This window comes from Camellia sinensis, chromosome 2, assembly GCF_055761805.1.
Source record: "Camellia sinensis isolate YWXY chromosome 2, ASM5576180v1, whole genome shotgun sequence".
In the NCBI taxonomy this organism is placed as follows: domain Eukaryota; kingdom Viridiplantae; phylum Streptophyta; class Magnoliopsida; order Ericales; family Theaceae; genus Camellia; species Camellia sinensis.
This window is the reverse complement of record NC_138962.1, coordinates 40,327,907-40,355,901: the sequence shown is the minus strand read 5'-3', so window position 1 is coordinate 40,355,901 and position 27,995 is coordinate 40,327,907. Positions and strand designations below refer to the sequence as shown.

Sequence of the window (27,995 nt, the reverse complement as noted above, 5' to 3'; positions counted from 1 at the left end):
TAAAATCACAACCAGTAATTCTTTAATCCACAATACCAAAAGTCTCAACAACAATCCACAAATTCAGTTTAGCTAGTTTAATGTTTAGAGCATGCTCAACCTAGAGTTCCATAATCTGACTAATAGAAAGATTAATTGCCTCCATCAAAGCAAACAAGAGTTCTATAATTTAAATTAATGTCTCAACAAAACAATTCAAAATAACTTCTACTCGTAGCGCTCTATCCCAATAATAACTTCCATCGCTTGCACCACACTATTCTTCTGGATCTGTAATCAAGAGGAAGACAATCAGTTTGATAGCTCAATAATTAACTATTGCAACAACTAGTCGAATCAAGTATACAAAAAAAAAAAAGAATAATTTCAATTATATAGTTTTTTGTGATTCAAGGGTGTAAAGAAAATGTCATGTACTTTAGTTAATATTTAACATAAAATCATTCCAATAAGGTGAGTTCCATAATCATAGAATTTTACAACTCGTAGGATTTACAGTTCGTTTGGATCATATAGTTTTGGTGAGAAAAGAAAAGATTTAAGTAGGTGAGAAATGGAGACAAAGTGTGAGAAATAGTGAGAAAGAGAAGTCTCTTATTTTGACTATTTGATTTCTTATCGAAAGTTGTGATATTTGGTGAGAAACAAGTTGATTGGTTGTAAAATATTTACAATACCAAGATTACCCCTTAATATAAAAAAGAATAAAAAGAAATCTCACTCAAATTTCTCTCTCACATGATTTGCTTTCTTACCAAACTAGATATGATAGTGAGAAAACATGTCTTTTTTCTTTACTCAACTAGATGGGAGAGACCACAATAAAATAAAAAAAAATTCTTACCCCACGATCCAAACATGGTGTTACTATTCAATATATCAACAAATTCAATAATTCAATTCAATCAATCCAAAACTCAACGGGTTTGATAAACACAAACTCATGTTTTAGCAAACGCAACCATAGTAACGAGTGAGAAAAGCCAAAACCACATTTAGCTCCATGGTCAAAAATCAAAAGAAAGTAGCTTATGTGTCAACATTTAACTCCCATTTGCTTTGGGTTCACATTATTGTCAAACAAAATTCATATCCTTCATAAAGTACATGATTCCACAATGATCTTATAAAATATTTATATAAAAACAAAAACAACTCGGGCCACGAGACTCCGACTAAAATAAAATCTGAAGAGGACAAAATGTATGCAACCTTACCCCATCTTTGAAGAGATTGTATCCATAACTAAGAGGTGATTTCATTACTCAATGTTTAAACATTTTCAAATCAAAATATGCAGTAAAAAGAATTCTAGAAGTGGTATGAGATGACTTACCTCTAGTGAAATGAATCCACACTCAAGAGTTCACGAATCGAAAACTGTAAGCAAGGAATGTTGGAAATGGTTATAAAATTCTGGATAAAACCAGAATTTTTTCTCAAGTTTGGTCTATTTTTTAGGTGGGCCCCGAGTGTCGTTTTACTCGGGTCAAAGTGGTAACGCGTTCTATGCCGCGTTGTGATTCACGTGGTATATTTGGTTGCTCAAAACCATTACCGAGTGAATGGGAAATTGAAGCCAAAGTGTGCTCCATGGAAATGGAGTTTTGGTGGAAATTCCTTAAGGTTGTAAATTGGCTTGTCCCACATTGATTTGGTGGGAAGTTTTGAAAGGGTTTATAAGGCTTAGGGTGAGATACTTGGGGTGTGCCCCAAGGGGTACCCAAGTGTTTTAGAGGGAGAGGTTATGGGCAAAATGGGCTAGACCTATTGGACCCAAAAATCACCACACACGCGCGCCGCCGTCCGTCCGTCCGGTCGGGCTGGCCTGGGTGCGGGTGCGGGTGTGTGGTTGGGTTGGGCTTCCAATCTTTTTGGGCCAAAAACATTTGAATTTAATTTTATTTTTTGGTAAAATAAATCCAAACAGGGCCCTTCCCGTTTTCAAACAGAAATAAACTGTTTTGGAATTAGTGCACACCCAAACAGGGCCCTTCCCGTAATTGCTATCTGTTTGAATTGTTGAATCTGTTTGAATTCAAAACCCAACAGGTATCATACCTGTTCAATTCAAAACCAAGAGCCACATACCTGTTCAATTCAAAACCAACAGCCACCTTCGCATCTATAAATAGGACCACCCTCACTTGATGTTTTCATTCAGAAATTTCGTATTTCACCTCTGCTAATTATATTCTTCATCTTGCTGCATTTTATTTTCGAAAGAAAGAGTGTAAACACTTAGTGTGTTCGTAAGGCAAACAATTAGTAGTGCTGCTATTGTTTGTGGTAGATCATTTCATCCTGGGAGATAGACGTCCAAATTCTGAAAGCACCGTGGAGAGGACGAATCTGTCTTAAGGACACAGTGTCAAACACTGGACTTGATCAGAAAAATAATTCGAAAAAATTAAATCAAGTAGGTTATTTAATTTACTTTCAGTGTTGTTTTTATTTGTTTATTTATTCAGATTTTAATTTTGTTTTTGTAACAAAATAAAATCTGTTTTTTATTTATATATTTTTATTTCAAGTTTGATTTTTGTAATCAAACATATTCTCTCATTTTCTTTATTTCTTTATATTCTGGTTGTTGTTTAGTACACAACAGAATTTAATTAATTTAAATACAGTGAAGATTGTTCAACAATCTTAAGACAGATTCCTTTTTGGGTATCTTCATTGTATTTAATTTTCTGTGTTTTCAAATTAATATTCTGGTTGGAAAAACAAATAGTGATTTATGCTATTTGACAGATAATAGTAATATACTGTCTCTTTTCTTTGACAACAACTAGTAGTACGATACTGGTGTCATTAACAATTCAGAATATTATTTGGTATTACAGAAAATTCTTGTGATATTTTATTTTTCTAGTTTTAGTAACAAGGAAAATAAAATTATTTTGTTGTTATAATTATTTTCTGGTTTTAGTAACTAGAAAATTTAATTTGTGTGTTTAATATTTTCTGATTTTTGTAATCAGAGATTATGGCTACTACAACTGAAACTGCATCTGGCAGTGGTACTCCTATTGATACACCTACATCGGTCCCTATCCAGAACCATGTTCATGTACCAATCAATCATGGAGAAAAACCGGAAAAATTTAACGGTACCGAGTTTAAGAGATGGCAGCAGAAGATGCTGTTCTATCTTACAACTCTTAATTTGGCCCAGTTTCTCCATGAAGAGGCTCCAGCACTTAAAGAGGGTGAAAGTGATCGGCAGGTTGTTGCCGCTGTAGATGCTTGGAAACATTCAGATTTCCTGTGCAGAAACTACATCCTAAATGGCCTTGACAATATGCTGTATAATGTATACAGTCCTCTGAAAACAGCAAAAGAATTGTGGGATTCTTTGGAGAAGAAATACAAGACAGAAGATGCCGGCACGAAGAAATTTGTCGTCGGTAAATTTCTGGACTTTGTTATGGTAGACTCCCAAACGGTAATATCTCAAGTTCAAAATTTTCAAATAATTTTGCATGATATTCATTCAGAAGGTATATCTCTTAGCGAGTCATTCCAAGTCGCTGCTTTAGTGGAAAAGTTACCACCGGCTTGGAAAGATTTCAAAAATTATTTAAAACATAAATGCAAAGAGATGACTATGAATGAATTGATTGTAAGATTAAGAATTGAAGAAGATAACCGAAAGGCTGAAAAGAGGAATGGAAAAAATCCCATTGAATCCAAGGCTAATGTGGTTGAACAAGTTCAAAAACCACATAACAAAAAGAGGAAGTTTACTGGAGATGGTCCTAAACAAGGCGATAGTAGCAAGAAGTTCAAAGGAAAATGCTATAACTGTGGCAAAACTGGACATCGAGCTTCTGACTGCCGCCGCCCTAAAAAGAATCATGGAAGTACAAGTAAGAAGACCACCAATCAGGCCAATGTAACAGAATTGGATTACATCTCTGACGGAGTGAATGACATCAACCTTTCTGCTGTGGTGTCTGAGGCTAACTTGGTTGGAAATCCCAAAGAGTGGTGGGTTGACACTGGAGCAACTCGTCACATATGTGCGGACAAGAAGATGTTCACAACCTACAATGAGGCTGCAAATGGTGAACAACTTTTCATGGGAAATTCTTCTACTTCTACTGTGGCTGGACAAGGGAAAGTGATCTTGAAAATGACATCAGGGAAAGAACTGACCCTCAACAACGTACTGCATGTACCTGACATCCGGAAGAATTTAGTTTCTGGGTCTTTGTTAAGTAAAAATGGTTTTAGGCTTGTATTTGAGTCTGATAAATTTGTATTAACAAAGAGTGGTATGTATGTTGGTAAGGGATACATGAGTGATGGTCTCTTTAAGTTGAATGTAATGACAGTTGTACCGAAAGTTGCTATAAATAAGAATAACACATCTTTTGTTTATATTCTTGAGTCAAATTTATGGCATGGTAGATTAGGACATGTGAATTTTGATGCTTTGCGTAGATTAATTGGTTTAGATCATATACCAAAGTTTGAAATTAATCCTAATCATAAATGTGAAATTTGTGTAGAAGCGAAACTAACTAAGGCTCCATTTAAATCGGTTGAAAGAAAAACCGAACCTCTAGAATTAATTCATACTGATGTATGTGATTTAAAATTTATTCAAACTAGAGGAGGCAAAAAGTATTTCATAACATTTATCGATGATTGCACAAGATATTGTTATGTTTATTTACTTAGAAGTAAAGATGAAGCCTTAGAAATGTTTAAACTCTACAAAACAGAAGTTGAAAATCAACTTGGTAAAACCATTAAAATGGTTAGAAGTAATAGGGGTGGTGAATGTGATGCACCATTAAATGAATTTTGTGCACAACATGGCATTATTCACCAAACTACAGCCCCTTATTCTCCACAGCAAAATGGAATTGCTGAAAGGAAGAATAGAACCCTAAAAGAAATGATGAATGCCATGTTACAAAGTTCAGGTTTACCACAAAACTTGTGGGGGGAAGCAATATTGTCTGCTAATTATGTTCTTAATAGAATACCCCACAAGAAAACCAAAAGCATTCCTTATGAATTGTGGAAAGGTCGACCACCTTCCTACAAATACTTAAAAGTGTGGGGGTGTTTGGCAAAAGTTGAAGTACCTGTTCCTAAAAAGACTAAGATTGGACCAAAAACAGTAGATTGTGTGTTTATTGGTTATGCTCAGAATAGTAATGCATATCGATTTCTGACTTATAAATCAGATATACCTGATATAAATGTGAACACTATTATAGAGTCAAGGAATGCTGTGTTTTTTGAACATGTCTTTCCTTACAAGAAAGGACAGGAATTAAGTTCACAGAAAAGAACTTATGATTGTACACAAAGTCAAGAGACTAATGACAATCAAACACAAGAGACTAGTAATAGTCTCGACCAACAGGATTTAACTAATGATGAACCAAGACGCAGTAAAAGAGCGAGAACATCAAAATCCTTTGGTCCAGATTTTCTGACATACTTGTTAGAAAATGAACCTCAAACCTTTAAGGCAGCAATGACAGGTCCTGAAACACCTTTGTGGAAAGAGGCTGTTAATAATGAAATTGAATCCATTATGCAAAATCATACTTGGGAATTGGTGGATCTTCCACCAGGTTCTAAACCTTTTGGATATAAATGGATATTCAAGAGAAAAATGAAAGCAGATGGTTCAATTGACAAGTATAAAGCAAGACTTGTTGTTAAAGGTTACAGACAAAAGGAAGGTCTGGATTATTTTGACACATATTCCCCTGTGACAAGAATAACATCCATTCGCATGCTTATTGCTATAGAAGCGTTGTTTAATTTTATAATACATCAAATGGATATTAAGACAGCTTTCTTAAACGGTGATCTAAATGAAGAGATCTATATGGAACAACCCGAAGGGTTTGTAGTATCAGGACAAGAAAAGAAAGTTTGTCGACTTGTAAAATCCCTTTATGGATTAAAACAAGCACCTAAGCAATGGCATGAAAAATTTGATCAAGCAATGCTTACTAATGGGTTTAAGATAAACGAATGTGACAAATGCGTCTATGTTAAAAACACTGACCAAGGATATGTCATAGTTTGTCTTTATGTGGATGACATGCTTATCATTGGAAGCAGTCAAAACATGATCAAATCAACTAAGCAGATGCTTAACAAAAGATTTGATATGAAAGATATGGGGGTCGCAGATGTTATTTTAGGAATGAAAATTACTAAAACATCTGACGGATATGCATTATCTCAATCTCATTATATTGAGAAAATTCTTGATAAATTTATCAAGGATGATTTGAATTTAGCTAGAACACCTGTAGACATCAGTCTTTATTTATCGAAAAATAAAGGTGATGCAGTGTCTCAGTTAAAATACTCCCAAATCATTGGAAGCCTAATGTACCTAATGAATTGTACTCGTCCTGATATAATTTATGCTATCAGTAAATTGAGTAGGTACACTAGTAACCCTGGAGAAGACCATTGGAAAGCGATCATTCGGGTTCTTAGATATCTAAGATTTACTCGTGATCATGGTTTGAACTTTACGCGATATCCAGCAGTACTCGAAGGTTATTGTGATGCCAATTGGATATCGGATACTAAAGATTCAAAATCCACTAGTGGATATGTCTTTACTCTAGGAGGCGCTACTGTTTCTTGGAAGTCCACGAAACAAACTTGCATCGCATGATCCACAATGGAATCCGAGTTCATTGCTTTAGACAAAGCAGGTGAAGAAGCAAAATGGCTTCGTCACTTCTTAGAAGACATTCCAATGTGGCCAAAACCTGTGCCAGCTATTTGCATTCATTGTGATAGTCAATCTGCAATAGGCAGGGCACAGAATCATATGTATAATGGTAAGTCACGACATATTCGTCGTCGACATAATACCGTAAGGCAATTGTTGTCAAACGGAATAATCTCAATAGATTATATAAAATCTAAAGAGAATATTGCGGATCCGTTAACAAAAGGTTTGACAAAAGAGCTAGTGTATAGTTCATCAAAGGGGATGGGATTAAAGCCTATTACATAAGAGTCGTCATAATGGTAACCCTACTTATATGACTGGAGATCCCAAGAACTAAGTTCAAAGGGACAACTAAGTTATGTATGGCTCGCCAGAAATCACCAAGGGATTAAAATTCCTACCCATTCCTATGGTGAGAGTGATATCTGCAACATATGTTGTCTGCAGGGGTATAAGGATAAGCTTTGCTTTTAATGATTACTTATATCTTGATTAAGGCATAAAATCAAGACGAGTATAAAGAGATACTCACAATAAGAATCACCTATATGAGTGTTGAACTGGGGCCGGTTCTATGAGAATGAAAAAGGCTAAATTCTCTAGAAACACTTATGAAAACCAGGTGCGTTCAAGGCCAAAATGAACACAACAGTGAGAAGCACGATGTGTTAGAAGATATTTTGTGTGAAATCTATTGTCTTGACTTACACAAACGGCTGAACAATTCAAGGCATCATGTCCATTGGTTAGCCAGTAAGTCCGATAGGTTATCACTAGGGAAGGTTCAAAGCCAAAAACTACCTATCCTGATGCAAGATATTTTCGACTTATACTCTTTCGTTAAAGTCTGCATATTGTTGCATTTCCGTTGTCATCAAATTCCATTCATGTGGGGGATTGTTGGAAATGGTTATAAAATTCTGGATAAAACCAGAATTTTTTCTCAAGTTTGGTCTATTTTTTAGGTGGGCCCCGAGTGTCGTTTTACTCGGGTCAAAGTGGTAACGCGTTCTATGCCGCGTTGTGATTCACGTGGTATATTTGGTTGCTCAAAACCATTACCGAGTGAATGGGAAATTGAAGCCAAAGTGTGCTCCATGGAAATGAAGTTTTGGTGAAAATTCCTTAAGGTTGTAAATTGGCTTGTCCCACATTGATTTGGTGGGAAGTTTTGAAAGGGTTTATAAGGCTTAGGGTGAGATACTTGGGGTGTGCCCCAAGGGGTACCCAAGTGTTTTAGAGGGAGAGGTTATGGGCAAAATGGGCTAGACCCATTGGACCCAAAAATCACCACGCACCCGCGCCCAAACAGGGCCCTTCCCGTTTTCAAACAGAAATAAACTGTTCAATTCAAAACCAAGAGCTACATACCTGTTCAATTCAAAACCAACAGCCACCTTCACATCTATAAATAGGACCACCCTCATTTGATGTTTTCATTCAGAAATTTCGTATTTCACCTCTGCTAATTCTATTCTTCATCTTGCTGCATTTTATTTTCAAAAGAAAGAGTGTAAACACTTAGTGTGTTCGTAAGGCAAACAATTAGTAGTACTGCTATTGTTTGTGGTAGATCATTTCATCCTGGGAGATAGACGTCCAAATTCTGAAAGCACCGTGGAGAGGACGAATCTGTCTTAAGGACACAGTGTCAAACACTGGACTTGATCAGAAAAATAATTCGAAGAAATTAAATCAAGTAAGTTATTTAATTTACTTTCAGTGTTGTTTTTATTTGTTTATTTATTCAGATTTTAATTTTGTTTTTGTAACAAAATAAAATCTGTTTTTTATTTATATATTTTTATTTCAAGTTTGATTTTTGTAATCAAACATATTCTCTCCTTTTCTTTATTTCTTTATATTCTGGTTGTTGTTTAGTACACAACAGAATTTAATTAATTTAAATACAGTGAAGATTGCTTAACAAGGAATTCAACAAGCTTATAAAAATAATAGTGGTTCTATGTATGTAAAAAAAAAAAAAATCATAAATAAATTACATAAAATATTTACATGTGCGGGGCCCATAAATTATTGAATCTACACTAATGTGAATGTTTTGTGTAGTTTATGTGGTTAGTTTCTGTATACCTAAATTTTTTATAAATAAGGTTAAGTACTCCCGTACCTCATTCAAAACTGACTAGTTTTGGGGAAAATAAGTATAACAAGGGAAGAACAATTGTTTCTACCTTCCTATGATTGTTCAAAATAAACAAGAATAGATCGTGTTGTTCTTGGGGTATTTTTCTCTTTTTGCGTAAAATCAATTAATCAAAAGCCTAATAAGTGAGTGTCATCTATAAGCCTAACCAAATTGGTCTAATACCAAACAACCACTCTAATCCCAACATACTCTCAAATAATTCGGTGAAATCATGCAAGTTTTCTTTCTCTTCATTTCTTATCTTTTCTCACCAAATTACCCAATCCAAATGGAGTGGAAATGTAAAATAAGAAGGGATTTGAATTACCTTAATGATGATTTCAATATTATTCAATTTCATTTCCTTCAAGAGATTCAGTCCCCTCCTCCTCCTCCTCCTCCTCTTCTTTTTCATCTTCTTCTTCTTCATCGAGGTAATCTTCGTCTTCGTAGATATCCTCCTCCTCCTCTTCATCTTCATCTTCATCTTCATCTACTTCTTCATCGAGTTAACCTTCGTCTTCGTAGGCATCTTGATATTCTGTTAACGAAATGATTATACATTTTAAATATGATATGTAAAGCATATATGTCATTCAATTTTGCTAATTTTGTCTCTCAATATTATAAATTATTTTTATTTTTCTCATAAATGTTTCGAGAACAAACTAACAAAATTAAAAAACCTTTAAGAACCAAAGTCATATGTATATTTTATTATCATTTTATTAACTATTTTAGCTATTGAGTTTAAACAAGATCAAGTTAATATAAATTAAAATTTTAATAACAAAATTAATAAAATTAAAACTTGACACAATGACACAAAATGTATATTTAAAGACCATAAATATAATGTATCATTTATTTTTATATTCTTTTTTGAGTATCACTATTTTGAACGCCATTTATATAATTTTTCCATTCAACCCCAAAAAAAGATTGATTAAGGTTTTTTTAATTGGTTTTAGAACTTTTGAAGTGTATTTAAAATGTTTTTTCAACTTCTAGTCTTTTTGTTAAAATGTCTCTTATTGTATTTCTCTGTTGAGTGATGATATGTGATTGCTGGCACAATAATATTGGTAATCCTTTTATATAAACAAAAAAAAAAAAAAAAAATTACTTGTCAAAAAAATTTATTTTTACTGATTTAGTATCCAGCAAATTGGTTTATTATTACTTTTATATTTAACTTTATTTTCTCACATTTCATTACAGGATTATTGAAAATTATTCCTACAAGAATTTGTACAACTTTAAGCATGTTTTATTAGAAAATTCACAAAATAACAATGTCTTGTATATGAGACCAGGACTCCTCCAGTTCATAATATGAACTAGATGTGGTCACCACCATAGATTTATTTTGATAATTCAAATGATTTATTTTGTAGGATTCTTCGTATATACCATCTATATAAAAGAATTAGATCGATCTGATATTCATAATCTATTCAATTTATTGCGTTTATCACTAAAAAAATGAATGATTTATTTTTAAAAATATACTATTGTCTAGTTTTTGTTTTATTTTTTGAAACAACTTAAATTAAATAGGCTACAATTATCGAATTAAGTAATTTTTTGTGTGGATAATACGAAGAGTCTGACAAAATAAATGATTCAAATTATAAAAATGGGACCCGTAGTTAATCTCATGAGCCCAGACAAACATCCTCTGATGTATTGGAGGGGAATCCAAATCTATATCTGTGCATGTGTACGCTTGAACTTTTGTGTGCTGAGTGTTTGTTGTTACATTTTCAGAAATAATATAATGGCAGATCCTTCACAAATGCAATATGATTTAATCTAACAGTGAGAAAATAATCAATAATTTATAATATTCAAATTTATTATATATATTTATATATTAACAATATAATTCGAGTTGATTGGGTTGTGAAATTTAAGCCTTATTCAATTTAATTAGGCTGTAAAATGTAGCTCAAACCTTGACCAAATTTAAAATCATAATCTAAATTCTAAAAAATTTCAAATTAGACTAGGTTGCTCATATTAGGCCAACCAAAATTGAACCCTAGTTTTAACAAAGAAGGTTTTGAGTAATCAGCAATGTTTTTAGGGGTCATGCGAAGTAGTATTTTTATTTAAAATAAAAAATTTGAAAAATAAAGTGAAAGTAATCAACAATGATAATTGGCAACCTTATATGTCCATCTGCTACTGGTATTTTCTTTTATCCAAAACATGTATGGGAGTGACAATATTAATTCGAGCCTAGCTATCTGAAACTTTCATAAAATTAATCCAATGTGTCACGGTGACTTGGCTACATGTAGCACCAAGGATCCTCTAGAGTGAAATTTTCCCTAAAGTTTCCTAAAGTGCTACAGTGTATGGTTTAGATTTACTGGCAAGTCACTGGCAAGTCACATCAATTTACTGGCAAGTCACATCAATTATTTAAATACAGTTTTCCATATTTAAAAAAAGGGCAAATACATTTTGTTATTTGTGTCATTTTGGTCCTTATAATTTTTAATTAGTTTAATTTTGAATTTTAATTTAAAATTTTGTCTTAATTTGGTTCAATTAATAATTCTGTTACTACTTTTAAAGAAAAATAATCACTGAGTTGAGTAAGTTTATAATTTTATTATTAAAAATATGACACATGCCATTTAAATGCATATTTTTCATAAAAAAAATGTTAAGAATTATAATCAATTAGACTAAATTAAAACAAAATTACATATTCAACTTAAAATCAAATCAATTAAAATATAAGAACTACCATCAATTTTTACCCTTAAAAAAATCTAACATGATGTTACAAAAGTACCTGGGTAGCCATCGTCGAATAAAGGTTGAAGAATGGTTTTGGTGAGGGGATTATCCCATTCCAGAAATTCCCACCATTCTTCTTCTCCAGTAATGCTTTCAAGAGCAGGTGGTGCTGAAGCTTGCTCACCATCCTCATTCATATGCAAAGAAATAGGCAATCTCCTTAACATGGGACACCCCCCTATAGCAATTATTTTCAGAGATTCACAGACCATTATGCCCTTATTTATGCTCTTCAGTTTTGGTAGGTTTATTAGACGTAAATACTTTAAATTTGGGAGTGTGATTGTGTTGCCATCATCTCCACGATGCCCCCCTCGATCACTCGTCTCTACTTCTACTATTATCTCCTCCACATTCTCGCAGTGAAACACATCAAGTGCCTCAAGGTTTGGGAAGTTGTGCAACAACAGGGCAGAGAAAATATTCACGATTTTCGGACAGTACCAGAACGCCAATGTCTTAAGGTTAAATGAGATGTAGTGTGGTGGAACAACTCTGTCAAAGAGTACCCTAAAATTGGGTAATTTACGAAACCGTAATGTCTCAATCGTTGTTAGCGGGATGTGGTAGTCTTCTGAAAAGCATGATGATGATGATGATGATGATGATGATGATGGTGATGACGATGAAAAGACAGATTGAAGCCCCCTACACTCATGAATTACAAATTCTCTTAAACCTCTTGCATTCCTTAACGACTGAATATCTGATAAGCTAATGTGATTGTCCCAACTTCTAATCTTCAAGTAGCCTATGTCGCTGGGGAGCACTACGGCATCTACTCCATTACTATACAAATCTCCCCAGTCGTACACACAAAGAAGTGTGCGTTCTTTAGTGCAAAAGTTACTTTCATCAACAATTCGCACCGCAAGGCCGTACCTTTCCAAACTTTTACATTGCTCAGAATTCACAAACTTGGTAAGCTCTTGCTCATTGTGAAACTGAGCGCAGAGAAATTTTAATTGCTTCAAGCAAAACAGCTCTTCTGCCGACACTTTTACTTCTGTACACAGAATTTCAAGGTAATGGAGTTGTGTGAGTCTGCATAACTTCCAGCAAGGAGACATACCTAGGATGTCATTATTCGAGAGTTCAAGCTTTCTGAGATTAACCAATTCTTCTATACCTTGGGGTACTTCTTTAATCTGACTACCAGTTAGTGCAAAATGTTCCAATGCCTTTAGTTTCTCCAGTGATGGCACATATTCTAGTTCACGACAATCACGTAGTAACAGTTGATGCAGATTCTCCAACTTGGAGATGGATTTTGGCAGAGACTCTATGGCAGTGTAGGACAAATCCAACACCTTGAGACCAGGCATACACAAAAACAAAGAATCTGGAATATTCGGAAGTACTTTTGACAAACTGCCTCGCCCTAGGAAGGTGGTGAGGCGAGGGCAAATGGGTTCAGAAGGAAGTTCTTCAATATCGTTCTGCATTAAGGAAACCCTCTCAAGATCCTTAGACCAGTCTTTATGTGGAACTCTTTTTAATCCCTCACCAGCTCGGACCATGAATCGAGGACTAGTTGATGTTATTTTGAGAGCCATATCTCTTATCAAATCATGCATCTTCACAGATTCTTTCAATACACCTTTTTCCAACAAGTAGGTATTAATGAGTTTATTCAATATAGCGTGCCCTTTGCTGAACATTGCTTCTCTATTGCCCATCTCACGTATTAGTCCCTCAGCAATCCAATACTCTATCAATTCTTCCCTCTGGATGTTATAGTCTTCTGGATACAATGCACAATACAAGAAACAATGTTGTGCTTGTTCATCTTTTAGGCGACTATAACTGAATTTAAGCCGCTTAAATATCCCTTTCTCTTTGTCCATAATCTGCTCTGCATTTCTCCACTCGTGAATTTCATTCACTCCTTTCATACTTCTAGCTACAGTAACAATTACAAGAGGCAGACGTGCACATTTTTTGGCTACTCTTTCTGCAGTTTCTTTCACTTGTGGATCAAGCACTGTCTGATGTTCTTTAACATTTCTCATAAACAGATTCAGTGTTTCATCTCCCGTGAGACGCTCCACCTCAACATTTATGCATTCCATCTGTCTAGACACTTCTAACGATCGTGTAGTTAACACTAGTTTACATCCATTATCTCTGGTTGGTTCTGGAATACCCACCTCCTCCAGAGGAAATGCTTTCCAAAGATCATCTAAGATGAGCACATACCTCTTCTTTTGGGAAAGCAAGTTATGTATTTCTGACGCTGTACGTAATTCATCCTTATTATCAGAAAGATTAAGATTCAGTTTCTTCGCTATTTGCCTTTGTAGATTTTTTATCTCCAATGTTTTAGATACCGTGACCCAAACAACATCACTAAAGTTACAAGTTTCATCCAAAAGTTGATTATTGATGTGTTTCATGATGGTTGTTTTGCCGACTCCCCCCATTCCCCAAACACCAATTTTTCTAACTGCATCATCCATCAAGAAATTCCAAATTTTTTCCTTGTTCCTTACACTTGTGGTTTCAGCCAAAGATTCCACTGTTGGTATGGCGTGTCCACAAGTTGGATCATCAAGCAGCAAACGATTAGAAAATTCACCATTTTCATATTGTTTTCCCACCTCTTGAATCGTCTCCACTACACGGTTTCCCAACTTTGCGCGTTTGTAGACATTCATCCAACTTACTTCTTGCACTTGTCTTTCCAAAGTTTGGACATCATTTGCTATCCTTCGCACATCTTCTTGCCAAAGTTCAACATCTGCCCTTCGTCTTTTCCTTGACCGCTGCACCTTATAATTCACGTCTTCATTTATGTCCTTCTCTCGGCCTTTCAATTGCTCTGTCTTCCTTTTGAGAGTTTCCATGTTAGTATCAAGGTTAATGAGATTTCCAGCCCATTGTCCAGTTAAATCATACAAATTCTTCACAATTTCAATGGTCAAACCAATCTTTTCCAAGGACCAGTCCATTCCTGCAAATACGGAAGAGGATTGTAGTTAACAGGAAAAATTCTAAAAAAAACTTCAATATTGATTCTAATGGCTGTTAGAAAGCAATTTCAAATTTGATTTACAAAAGCAAGAGAAAGAAAAACATGCTAATTTATGCAAACTGACTTCACATTCAGCTCCAAATAATAGAAAGTCAGTCTTTGAATTACTGACAAAATAATGATTGTGCTAAATAGATAGCTAGTAACAATAAACCAGCATTTATGGTGTTCAAGAATTTCTGTTGTAACATTGATTGTAAATTTCAAGTGGATGATTTGAAACACATACAAGAACAAGATCTATGGCAGAGTTTATCTGCCAAAGCTCGACGCAAGTTAGGTGCTAATTGACCGAGTTGCTCAAAAAAAATTTTTAATATTATAATAACAATTTTTTTTTTGTTATTATTCTTATAATATTAATTTATAAAAACTCAACTTTGTTTATATTTTTTTTATTAAATCATAAATAACATCAAAATAAATAATTTATAATGATGCGAGAGATAAAAAAAAATGGAAGAACCGATGTGATGTCTTTACAATTTCTTGGCCAAATTCTAACACTCTCTTAACATATTTTCCCAAAAAAAAAAATATATATATTAATGACCAAACTTCAAATACTAGAAAAGAAGAGCAAGAACTATTCCATTAACACTTTATATCCTAAAACCCTAACACAAAAATAGTGAATCCTATAAATTAGACCAATAACTACTTATTTGGAGCACCACCTAAACATGCTCCAGGAGTATTGAATAATTTTTCGAAGCTCACTATGCTGTCTCAGAAACATATGTTGAATGTTGTGGAAAACAAGGTAGAGTCAATATATATATATATATATGCAGTCTGCACAAGCAATTCATATGCAACATGCGTGTGCAACTCGAAAAAAATAATATTATAAGAATAAAAAAAAAAAAAATATACATATAGTATGAGTCGCTCAAGTGGTAAAAGTTTCTTTATTAAACCTATGGTTATGAGTTCGAGACCCTTTCTCCTCTATACCTAATTTTTACGAAAAAATATGAGACATAAACCCAAAATATGACAATAAGAGAATCAAATGTGTCAACACAATACCACCAACAAGCAGCCTTCACTTTGTAATAGTGAGACAAGGCAAATATTGGGGTATTTTAGAAAATTCAAAATATAAGACACAAATGTATCAACACAACCAACAAACTTCACTTTATAATAGGTATTTTGGAAAAATTCAAAATATGAGACCTAAATGTGTTAACACCACCAACCTTCACTTTATAATAGTACCAGCAGTCCGTAAAGTTCTATACACACAATGCATGTGTAACTCCAAAAAAAAACAAAAAATTAAGAATGATGACAAAGAAAAATATACATATAGTATGTAGTGTTCAAATAGTACAAGCCTTCATATTAAACCTATGGTCATGGGTTTGAGGCCATTCCTCCTCTTTACATAATTTTTACAAAATTCACCAAATGTAAGGATATTTTGGATGTCAATAACACCATTACAAGATTCACCAAATATAAGAGTATTTTGGAAAAATTTGGAAAAACTCAAAATATGAGACACAAATATATCAATACCACCAACCTTCACTTTATAAAAGTATAGGGTATTTTGGATGTCAACAACACCATTACAAAATTCACCAAATATAAGAGTATTTTGGGAAAATTCAGGAAAACCTAAAATATGAGACACATATGTCAACAACACTGCCTTCACTTTATAATAGTTTAGAAGATGATAGATATAGAAGATATATGGCTTTTCTTAGCCATATAAAATAGACCTCTTAGCCAAAATAAATAAATAAATAAATTTCTACACACAATAATTTGATAAATAAATTTATATTAATTAATTTTAAATTAAAAAATGAACCAAAGTGATTTACTTTGGTCACTCTGGCAAGAGAGGTCTATTTCTGAAACTGTTTATTGGCCGCAGCTTTAATCTTTTTAGGTCAAAATGACATTATTTATCCAAAAAGACAATTATCTGTTCAAAAGCTTAACTATTTGTCTATCTATTCAAATACCACATATCTATTTGGGTTTGGTTTTCAAATTTTTAATTTTTTTTTTAGAACTAAAAGTTAATTTAGTGATGAAATGAAAAAATGAAAAGGTCCAAAATGAAAGTAATATTAGGTGATAGGTCAAGGGGATAAAGTTATATTGGGTGATAATTCATGGGGGTAAAGTGTAATTTATCCTATTGATGAAATGGTATTTTTAGTCATAAAGGTCCAAATTGAAAAAAATTAGTAGATGAGGGAGGCTAGTTGTTAAAATTTTTAGTGGAGGGGAGTCAAGTGATAATGCCAATAGTTGCGAGGGATAAAGTGTAATTTACCCTAAATATTAGGGAAGATTTCAACAGATGATTGGTCATCTTATTTAAACATCATTAGGTCTAAAAAGTGAATCTACAAAGTAGACTTATATATCATTTTTCTTTGAGAAATTAAATTATTATTAAAATATTACCCAATATAGGTCAATTAGCTTAATAAAAAATTATAGAAGACTAGTTTTAATTAAACGTATTATTCACTTTCACGAACCTATGTAATAATTTAAAATATTACTAATGTTCTGATGCTCAAAAAGTTTCACAAGTAATTCAATTAAAAATAAAAATAATTGGTTATCTCACACGAGAAGGCCTATGGTGTGCACCTGTAAGGGTGCATATCATATGTACCCCACTACAAATTAGTGTAATTTTATTATAAAATTTCGTAACATTGACTATAAAATATTTCACCACAAACGAACGCAACAAAATATTCACAATTTTGTAGTTCATGTAACAAAAGTTTATGGTTTAGTTACAACACTTTTTGTTCAAGGTTATATATTTTATGATTGATGTTACAAAATTTTATGGTAAAATTACACCAATTTGTGGTGGGTGCATGCGGTTAGTTTTAATAGTTAGTTTAAAACTATTGAACTATTTTTGTTTTAATAGAAATTGCTTTCTAGAGTTTAAATAAATATGATGAATTATTTTTATTTTATAAAATTTTATATTTAAAAAGTACAAAATTTTCAATCCGTATGTAGCGCGGGTTTATTGCTAGTACCATTATACTAGAAAACTCAATAATAAAAGTTTTACATTTCATAAAAAAAGAAGATGAAGGCCATGTTTGGTTTGTATTTGTAAAATAGGTTTGAAAAATAATTTTTTGAAAAGAGTTCACAAAATTTAAAAATTTGTTTGGTGGTTTGTTTTGAAAATAATTTTGGAGTTTGAGATGATTTAAATTTTTTTTGTAGTTGAATAGATGGGTGTGAGAGAAAAAGTGATTGATTGATGCGTAGGATATAAGAGAAGGAGAGATGAGAGAGAAAAAGTGATTGATTAATGTATAGTAGAGAGAAAAATGATTTTAGATTTTTTTTTTCCAAATATTTTCAACCAATTTTTTTTTTTTTTTTTACTTATTAGGTGCTCCCAAAGTACCATGTCTTCATATTATTTCACCGAGTGGTGATTCATCCCACTAATTTTTGGACCACTAATAGCTCTAATGAGCTTAAAAGAAAAAAAAAAAAAAAAAAAAAACTCAAGCCAAAACATCACATCACTTTGGTGGGGGCCACTGTGCCACATCATTAGTGATGCTCTAGAGCTCCCAATTTAGTGCTCTAAAACATTATTCTATTTCACCAATCATTATTCATCATATCACTTCATGTTTCTCAATCACACAATACAAAATCATAATATCCCACATTTTTTACCAATCGTATACTCCTTTAATCACCTGTTCTGAGAGTACCCAATAATCACCCAATATAATATACTACTTTAATCTTCCATATTTAAAATATATATATATATATATATATAGGGTTTATTAGAGACTCTTCGTCTTTCCATTTTCACATTAAAAGGACAAAAGAAAAAATATCAATGCTACGATAGAGAGAATGGAATGTCAGGAGAACGAAGACGCAAAACAAAAAGGAAATGCATAAAATATAAACAAATAATAATAATAATAATAATAATAATAATATTATTATTATTATTATTATTATTATTATTATTATGTGCCATTCTTCGCTTGACACATGACGCATTTCTAGACTATACTTGTGAAACGCACAACTTTACTAGACTATACTATACTAGATGAATATGGTGTCCCTGGTGGCACCTGTATCGGTCCTAGAAAGGAGACATATTCCTATTAGCTATTGATACTCTCAAACAACACTAATAGGTATCATGAAAAAAAATTTATGAAAATTATCATGAAAAATTTATGACCCTTGAATTACATTTAAAATAAAGCATCACGCACTAATCAAGGTAATCCAAGGGTCATAAATATTTCATGATCATTTTCATGAAAGTTTTTTCATGATCCCTAACTTTTCTCTACTCCCAAATATGCAGCAGATACTTATTAAAAGTATTAACTACTTTTAATTAATTTTTTTATTAATTTTAATGTATCAGATACTTTTTTTTTAAGCATTTAATACTCCAAGCCTCGTATAATTTATTTTTTTATTAATACAAAATTATAATTGTATCATTTTTTACATAGTATTATAATATACCTTAATTGTGATGATAAATAAAACAATATTTTCTAATACTTTGCTTAGTTTTTTTATAAGAAAAATATAGTGTGTTAAAAGTAATAGAATTTATCAAAATGGCATATCCTTATGTATTATGCACGTCCCATGTAACTACATAGAAAGTAAAAATTAACAAATGAATATAAAATAGTAGAATTAAATATTAATAAATAAATAAGTAAACTTACTTGCAACATTTTAGACTAGTGTAAAAAGGAAAAACACGTGGACAAATTCATATGGATTGTTCTATTATTACGATATAAACATACTAGTATATTACCCGTGCTATGCATGGATAAAATAATATATTATTTATTAAAAATATAATAATTATATTTAATTTTTTTTATATTTTGTCTCACGTAAATAAAATTATATATATAAGTTTAAGGGTTTTCTTTCAAATGTTCTTTTACTATAATATATAGTATAGATAAATTAAAATTGTTGTATTGACAATTAATAATAAAAATTATGGTTTATTATAAAAAAAAAAATGACATAATTCTAATACTTCACTATTTTAGAATAAAAATATATAAATTTAAAAAAATTAGAATATTGGTTTTTGAAAGGAAAATAATTAAAGAAATTTTAAAAACTTAATGAGTAAAAAAGAATCATCATAACATGTAAAACCGCTAAAATCACGGTTAAACAAGCAAATCATTCAAACCAAAAATGGTTTAGGTTAATCAGTTAGGTTAAAAAATCAACCAACTTACACAAAAATTAATTAATTAAAATTTTTAAATTTTATTTTATTAAAATTTAAACTGTTACTAAATATGAAAATCAATCTAGTAATTTAAATTTAAAATTGACACAATATAAATTTAAAATTATAATAATGTATCTCATAATTTATAAGTTTTAAATACAATTTTAAAATTATCATAATTATCACATAATTTTTGTCTTAAGAAGTAGTAAGAGTGACATTGAGATTATCGATATATCTATATATTTTATAAAAGAAATACTTTTAAAGAGAGATATTATGAGAGTTTCAAAATTCCATACAAAATTATTTTTAAAATCAAAACCTGTGATTGTAAAATAAAAGTTAAATGAAAACTAGCCAATCGAGATTTTCTTAATTGTTTAAAATTAAGAAAATCAAAAACTTAGTGTGAGATTAATCATAAGGTTTTGCACTAAAAATCTCATTTTGCTTATATAAATGGGATCATAAAATTCACTTTATGTAAGTGAAATAATTCACTTTTTTTCTTTTTTTCTCGATGCGGGATTATAAAATAAAAGTTAAATGAAAGCTAGCCAATGGAGATTTTCTTAATTGTTTAAACGTTAAATTGTTTGGGCCAGAAGTTTATTTCGAATCAAGCAATTTTAGTCGTTTAATCTTTAATTAGGTCAATTTTTAATTTATTTCGAATCAAACAAATTTAACTAATATATTTTGATAAAACTGCTAAAATCGCAGTTAAACCAGCGAATCAATCAAACCGAAAATGATTCACCCTATCAGTTAGGTCAAAGGACCAACCAACTTATACAAAAATTAATTAATTAAAACTTTTAAATTTTATTTTAATTTTAAAATTTAAACTATCTTAAACTGAAACACACATAACACTACAATATTAAATGGGAGCATAAGGTTTATACAGTGAAACAACTCATTTTTTTTCTCTTTTTCTTGATGTGAGATTGTAAAATAAAAGTTAGCAGTTGTTTGGACAGGAAATTCATTTTCAATCAAGCAATTTCAGTCATTCAATTTTTAATAAGGTCAATCTTAATTTATTTCAATTCAAACAAATCTAAGTAATATATTTTGATAAAACAACTAAAATCGTGATTAAACCAGTGAATTAATCAAACCGAAAACGATTCAGCCTAATCGGTTAAATCAAAAGACCAACCAATTTACAACAAAATTAATTAATTAAAACCTTTAAATTTTAGATAAAATTTAAATCATCTTGAACTGAAACATGCATAACACTATAATATTAAATGACAGTATAAGATTCGGTTTATATAAGTGAAACAACTCACTTTTTATTTCTTTTCTGGATGTGTGGTTGTAATTATTTTAAAGTTAAATATTATGAGAGCTTCAAAATCTCATACAAAATTATTTTTAAAATCAAAACGTCTATTTAAAATTATATAATTAAAGTTAAATAGAAGCTAACCAATAGAGATTTTTTTAATTGTTTGAAATTAAGAAAATCAAAAAAAAAAAAATTGGTGTTGATTATAGTTTTTTTTACTAAAAATCTTCTTTTGCTTTATATAAATGGGAGCGTAAGATTCACTTTATATAAGTGAAACAATTCATTTTTTTTTTCTTTTCCCGATGTGGGATTGTAAAATAAAAATTAAATAGAAGTTAACCAATGGAGATTTTCTTAATTGTTTAAAATTAAGAAATTTTAATAATTTTAGAATAAGTGTTTGGAGCTCCTAGAAGGTTTCTCCCTAAAAACTCCATCTTTATTATATAATACTAGCGGTAACCCGTGCGATGCACGGAAAAATAGACTATATGTTTTGTGTGATAAATAAATCATCTTAATCTTAAATTATATCTTAATAGCGACAACCCATAATATTAAGCCATCTAGGTAGATGTTAACAATAATTTACCCACAAAATTTTACAATAAAATTTGATATGCATAAGAAATTATTAATTATAAAAATTGTTGAGAATAATAGTATCACAATCACTTGATAACATAAATAACTTGTATCAAACTAAACAAAACATTAAAAGAGAAAAATTCTATAAGCTCAGAAAAATTATCATAAATTTACTTGGACTTTTAAATCAGTGGTGTATATTATTATTGCGGAATCAAATTATAAATAAATATCAACTTTTAATTATAATTTATAAGTAGTTTTTAAAAAATTTTAATCTATGTTTGTTGTCTTGCTTATAAAAAGAACTTCTCAAACAAATCATTAATTGATTATATTAGCAACTCTCTATCTTTGATTTCCTCTATCAATTACACACTCATATCATATCAAAGTATAAATCATTCTCCATAGTTTGAATAATACTTGCATAGTTCCTACGTCATTTTAAAAAAATTAATCAAGATAAGAATGTCATAGTATTATAAAAATTATATAAGAGAATAGTTTTAATCCATTTTATTTATAAAAAAATGATAAAAAATTATTTGAATTGTATTTGAAAAAATTATAACAAATGATAGCTTTAATCATTATATACCAAAAAAAAAAAATTATATCGGTTACTCAACGAAAAAATGATCAAATACAAATGGTCATATGGGCTCTAAATTGATAGTATAATCTAGCAAATCAACTAATAATAATATAGAGATATTGACAAATATGTAGTACTTTCCTATCATCTTTGTATTATATTCATTAATTTCATATATTATATGAAAGTTTTATTCGTCTTGATCCTTCAATAAAATAAGGATCAAGAAAACAAATTTGATAAGAAATTGATTCTAAACTTAATTATTGAAAAAACAAAAATTTTAAAGAGAGAATTTAGAGATGGGATTGAAAAAATACTATAACGAATGACAGCCTTATAAAAGAATTTTAAAAAAAAACATAACAATGATCTAATGCAAATTATTTTGAGTAACTAATAGAAAGAATCTCAAATTATTACCTTTTATAAATATAGTGAAGAAAATTAATTTTGTGAGATTTTTGTGCTACCTTCTCCCATGTAACCTTTATTATTTCATTATTAATACTATTCTCATTCAGAACGATAATTTTTTATTTTATTTTATAATCTTTATCATTTGGTAGATAATAATGAATAATAAAAATTATCAAGAGAATGTTAAGAATTTAATAGGAGATAAGAAGTTATAGATAAAAGCATTTCATAAGATAAAAAATTTAAAATAAAAAAATATAATATGTGATAGGAGAAATAAAAATAAAGATTTAGATATATATGTTTTTGATAGATATATAGATTAACAAATCATATCTTTATCTAAATTTTATTATTTTAATTTTTTGAAAATCATTTATTTAATCTTTATTTTTATTTGTTGGCCATGAAATTAATCTTTATAAATTATTTATCAATTTTTATATGTTTATTTATCTATAAGTCATGAAATTATTTTTTTTAAATAATTTTTAAAATTCTTATCTTTATCTATAGGTCATGAAATAAATTTTCAAAAATTATTTATGAATTTTTATATGTTTATCAATAATGAAATTAATTAAACTATGAAATGAGGGGGGGGGGGGGGGAATAGAGAGTAATTTTGTTTTTTTTTAAAAAAAAAAAATCAATTATTTAATCTTTATCTTTATTTTTAAGTCATGAAATTAATTTTTATAAGTTATTTATCAACTTTTATTTGTTTATTTATGGGAATAAATTTTAAATTATCTATAAGTTATGAAATTAATTTTTTTAAATTAATTGTTTATTTTTTATCTTTATCTGTAGATTATAAAATTAATTTTCAGTTTTTATATGTTTATCTACATGGACGAATTTTGAAATTCAAATCTTTATCCATAAATAATGAAATTAATTTTAATTTTAATTAATCAAACAAATAAAAAATGAAGAAAAATAGAAACCATGAAAAACAATCAAAGAAGGTTGTCACCTAAGAAGAGAGTGTTTTAAAATTATGAGAATTTAGGAATAAATATTTATTTTATTTTATAATCTTTATCATTTGGTAGATAATAACGAATAATAAAAATTATCAAGAAAAGATTAAGAATTTAATAGGAGATAAGAAGTTATAGATAAGAGCATTTCATAAGATAAAAAATTTAAAATAAAAAAAATATAATATGTGATAGGAGAAAAAAATGAGTAAATTAAAATAAAGATTTAGATATATATGTTTTTGATAGATATATAGATTAACAAATCATATCTTTATCTAAATTTTATTATTTTGATTTTTTGAAAATTAATTATTTAATCTTTATCTTTATCTGGAGGCCATGAAATTAATCTTTATAAATTATTTATCAATTTTTATATGTTTATTTATCTATAAGTCCTGAAATTATTTTTTTTAAATTATTTTTAAAATTTTTTTCTTTATCTATAGGTCATGAAACAAATTTTCATAAATTATTTATGAATTTTTATATGTTTATCTATAATGAAATTAATTAAAGTTTGAAATGAGAGGGGGGGTGAAGAGAGTAATTTTGTTTTTTTTTTTATAAAAAAAATCAATTATTTAATCTTTATCTTTTTTTGTAAACCATGAAATTAATTTTTATAGGTTATTTATCAACTTTTATTTGTTTATTTATGGGAAGAAATTTTAAATTATCTATAAGTTATGAAATTAATTTTTTTAAATTAACTGTTTATTTTTATCTTTATCTGTAGATTATAAAATTAATTTTCAGTTTTTATATGTTTATCTATATGGACGAATTTTGAAATTCAAACTTTATCCATAAATAATGAAATTAATTTTAATTTTAATTAATCAAACAAATAAAAAATGAAGAAAAATCAAAAACATAAAAGGCAATCAAAGAAGGTTGCCACGTAGGAAAGAGAGTTTTAAAATTATGAGAATTTAGAAATAAATATTTGGAGGCTTTTGACAAAACAACTACATTTGGTTATATAGATAGTGAAACAAATTTTGCTTTTTCTTTTTCTCCCAGTGTGAGATTATAAAATAAATCATAAACTAATTAGAGTTTTATTTTTATATGGTTAAATACAAGTTAACCAATGAAATTTTTTTTAATTGTTTAAAATTAATAAAATCAGTATGAGAAATCGCGATTAAACTAGTGAATTGGTTAAACCCAAAATGGTTCAGCCTAATCGGTTAGGTCAAATGACCAACCAATCTATACAAAAATTAATTAATTAAACCTTTTAAATATTATTTTAATTTTAAAAATTAAACTGTCTTGAATTGAAGTATGCACAATACTACACTATTAAGATTCACTTTATATAAGTGAAACAACTCACTTTTTTTTTTCCTTTTTCCGATGTGGGATTATAAAATAAAAGTTAACAATTATTTGGACAGAAAGTTTATTTCTAATTAAACAATCTCAGTCTTTTAATCTTTAATCAGATCAATCTTTAGTTTATTTCAAATCAAACAAATCTAATCAATATATTTTGATAAAACTGCTAAAATTATAATTAAACCAACAAATCAATCAAATCAAAAATGATTTAGTCAAATCGGCTAGGTCATAATTAATTAATTAAAACTATTAAAATTTAAACTACATTAAATTGAAACATGGATAACATTATAATATTAAATGGGATATTCATTTTATATGAGTAAAATAACTCATTTTTTCTTTTTTTTTTCTCGACGTGGGATTATCAAATAAAAGCTAACCAATTGAGATTTTTTTAATTGTTTAAAATTAGAAAAATCAAGAAAATTAGTATGAGCTATTAAAACTCTCACAAGACTCCTCACTAAATGGGATGGAAGTATAAGATTCCCTTTATATGAGTAAAATAACTCATTTTTTTTCCTTTTTTCTCGACGTGTGGTTATCAAATAAAAGCTAGCCAACGGAGATTTTCTTAATTATTTAAAATTAACAAAATCAAGAAAATTAATATACTATTAAAGATTCACTTTATATAAGTAAAACAACTATTTTTTTTTTTCTTTTCCGATATGGGATTATAAAATAAAAGTTAACAATTATTTAGACAGAAAGTTTATTTCTAATCAAGCAATCTCAATCTTTTTTTTTTAATCTGATTAATCTTTGGCTTATTTCGAATCAAACAAATCTAATCAATATATTTTGATAAAACCGTTAAAATCACAGTTAAACTAACAAATCAATCAAATCAAAAATGATTTAACCTAATCGGCTAGATCATAATTAATTAATTAAAACTTTTAAAATTTAAATTATATTGAATTGAAACATACACAATACTATAATATTAAATAGGATGGGAGTATAAGATTCACTTTATATGAATAAAATAACTAATTTTTTTCCCTTCTTCTCCTCCTGATGTGGGATTATCAAATAAAAGCTAACCAATGAAGATTTTTTTAATTGTTTAAAATTAAGAAAATCAAGAAAATTAGGATGAGATATTGAAACTCTCACAAGGCCAAAATTAGGATGAGATATTTAAACTCTCACAAGGCTCTTTACTAAATGGGCTGGGACTATAAGATTCCCTTATACGAGTAAAACAACTTTTTTTTTTCTTCTTCTTTTCCCGATGTAAGATTATCAAATAAAAGCTAACAAATGAAAATTTTCTTAATTGTTTAAAATTAAGAAAATCAAGAAAATACTAAATGACATAGGAGTATAAGATTCCCTTTATATGAGTAAAACTACTTTTTTTTTTTTATTTTCCTTCTTTTCCCGATGTGGGATTGTCAAATAAAAGCTAACAAATGGAAATTTTCTTAATTGTTTAAAATTAAGAAAATCAAGAAAATTAGTATAAAATATTAAAACTCTCACAAAGTTCCTCACTAAAAACACCATTTTCCTTATATAATATATAGCTAGATTGGACTTGATATTGAAGCAAAATATATGTTAAACCGATTGAAATTGAAGAAATAAATTACCTAATGACTTAAATTAATTCCTAATTATTAAATATTAGTATTTTACATTATAAAATTATATTATAGTTTTTTAACATGCTTGAGCTTGTGTAACTCACTACCAATAATTAAAAATAATAATTTTTTTTTACAAATGTATCCTAATTATACCTGTACCTTACTTTTATAAATTTTGTCATATTTCATTTCTGTAACATATCCTATCCATATCCATATCCATATTCATATACGTGCTTCCTAGGTCACGAAAATATGCTATTCAAAATTTAAGATAAAATTGTGTATATTTTGTTCTCTCCAAACCCTTGCTAAGGCTACAATTTTTTTTTTTTTGACTAGTTTTCTTATATTACTTCAATATTTAAATGTGTTTCCCTAGTTTGTTTATTTAGTTTCAATGTCTGGCATTTTTTTTTTTTTTTTTTTTGGGTTCATTTGGACTACATAAAATTGGTACTTAGGTAACGAACATAAAATTTACAATAAATTATCTCTATGTTACAAAACAATGATTAAAAATTTAGATTGGTGGATCGGGTCTGGATCGGGATTTCACAATCGTTTGAGATTCAACTATCCGGATAAAAAATATACAAATATAAAATTTACAGTAAATTAACTCATATAATACAAAACAAGGATTAAAAATTAGATCAATAGCATAGATCCAGATCGGGATTCCATAATCTGATGAGATCCTACCATCAGGATTGAAAGCATACCCAAAAAACAATGATAGAGACGTGGTTAAATTCTGAAAAATCACCTAAATTAAACTCTTAAAATGCAAATAAACTTCAAGCACAGCACAGCACAGACCAGAAAAAAATAAAAAACATAAAAAAATAAAATTGAAATCAAACGGACAAGATCTCACACAATGACAATTGTAAAGTGATAAAACAAAAACAAGAGTTTTCATACCTTGTTGCAAAAAATCAAAAAGCAGATCAAGTCCGTAACTTCTTCCGAGGGGTTTGAAATATCAAATGGAGAAAGAACAATTGCGATGGAAAAGATGAGAAGGGGAGTGATGGAAAATATAGTGTGAATAACGAGGTCACTGTGAGGAAGGGACTGGGAAGACTGTTGTGATGACTTTTGTAGAGAGAGAACAATAATTATGAGG

At 29.4% G+C, this 27,995-nt stretch overlaps 1 protein-coding gene across 4 annotated transcripts; it reads right to left on the bottom strand.

Annotated features, from left to right (window-relative positions):
• On the bottom strand, positions 1 to 27,995 carry LOC145819986 (disease resistance protein At4g27190-like). 4 transcript variants are annotated; one of them, XM_082914205.1, is made up of 6 exons: positions 27,791 to 27,995; positions 11,695 to 14,652; positions 9,214 to 9,426; positions 8,108 to 8,372; positions 1,337 to 1,380; positions 1 to 270 (listed from the first exon to the last, which is right to left on the bottom strand). In XM_082914205.1, the coding sequence occupies exons 2-3, from the start codon at positions 14,648 to 14,650 to the stop codon at positions 9,395 to 9,397; spliced, it is 2,988 nt and encodes a 995-aa protein (XP_082770331.1). In that variant the 5' UTR covers positions 14,651 to 14,652; positions 27,791 to 27,995; the 3' UTR covers positions 1 to 270; positions 1,337 to 1,380; positions 8,108 to 8,372; positions 9,214 to 9,394. The 4 variants fall into 4 exon arrangements, with proteins under 4 accessions (XP_082770331.1, XP_082770330.1, XP_082770328.1 ...); XM_082914204.1 differs by having other exon boundaries at positions 8,108 to 8,368; XM_082914202.1 differs by lacking the exon at positions 8,108 to 8,372.

Excerpts from the sequence above, each read along its gene's own strand:
- LOC145819986 (XM_082914205.1), bottom strand. The coding sequence starts at position 14,650 with ATGGACTGGTCCTTGGAAAAGATTGGTTTGACCATTGAAATTGTGAAG. Across the intron at positions 9,427-11,694 it reads ATTCGACGATGGCTACCCAG|AATATCAAGATGCCTACGAA; the intron begins GTACTTTTGTAA and ends TTTCGTTAACAG.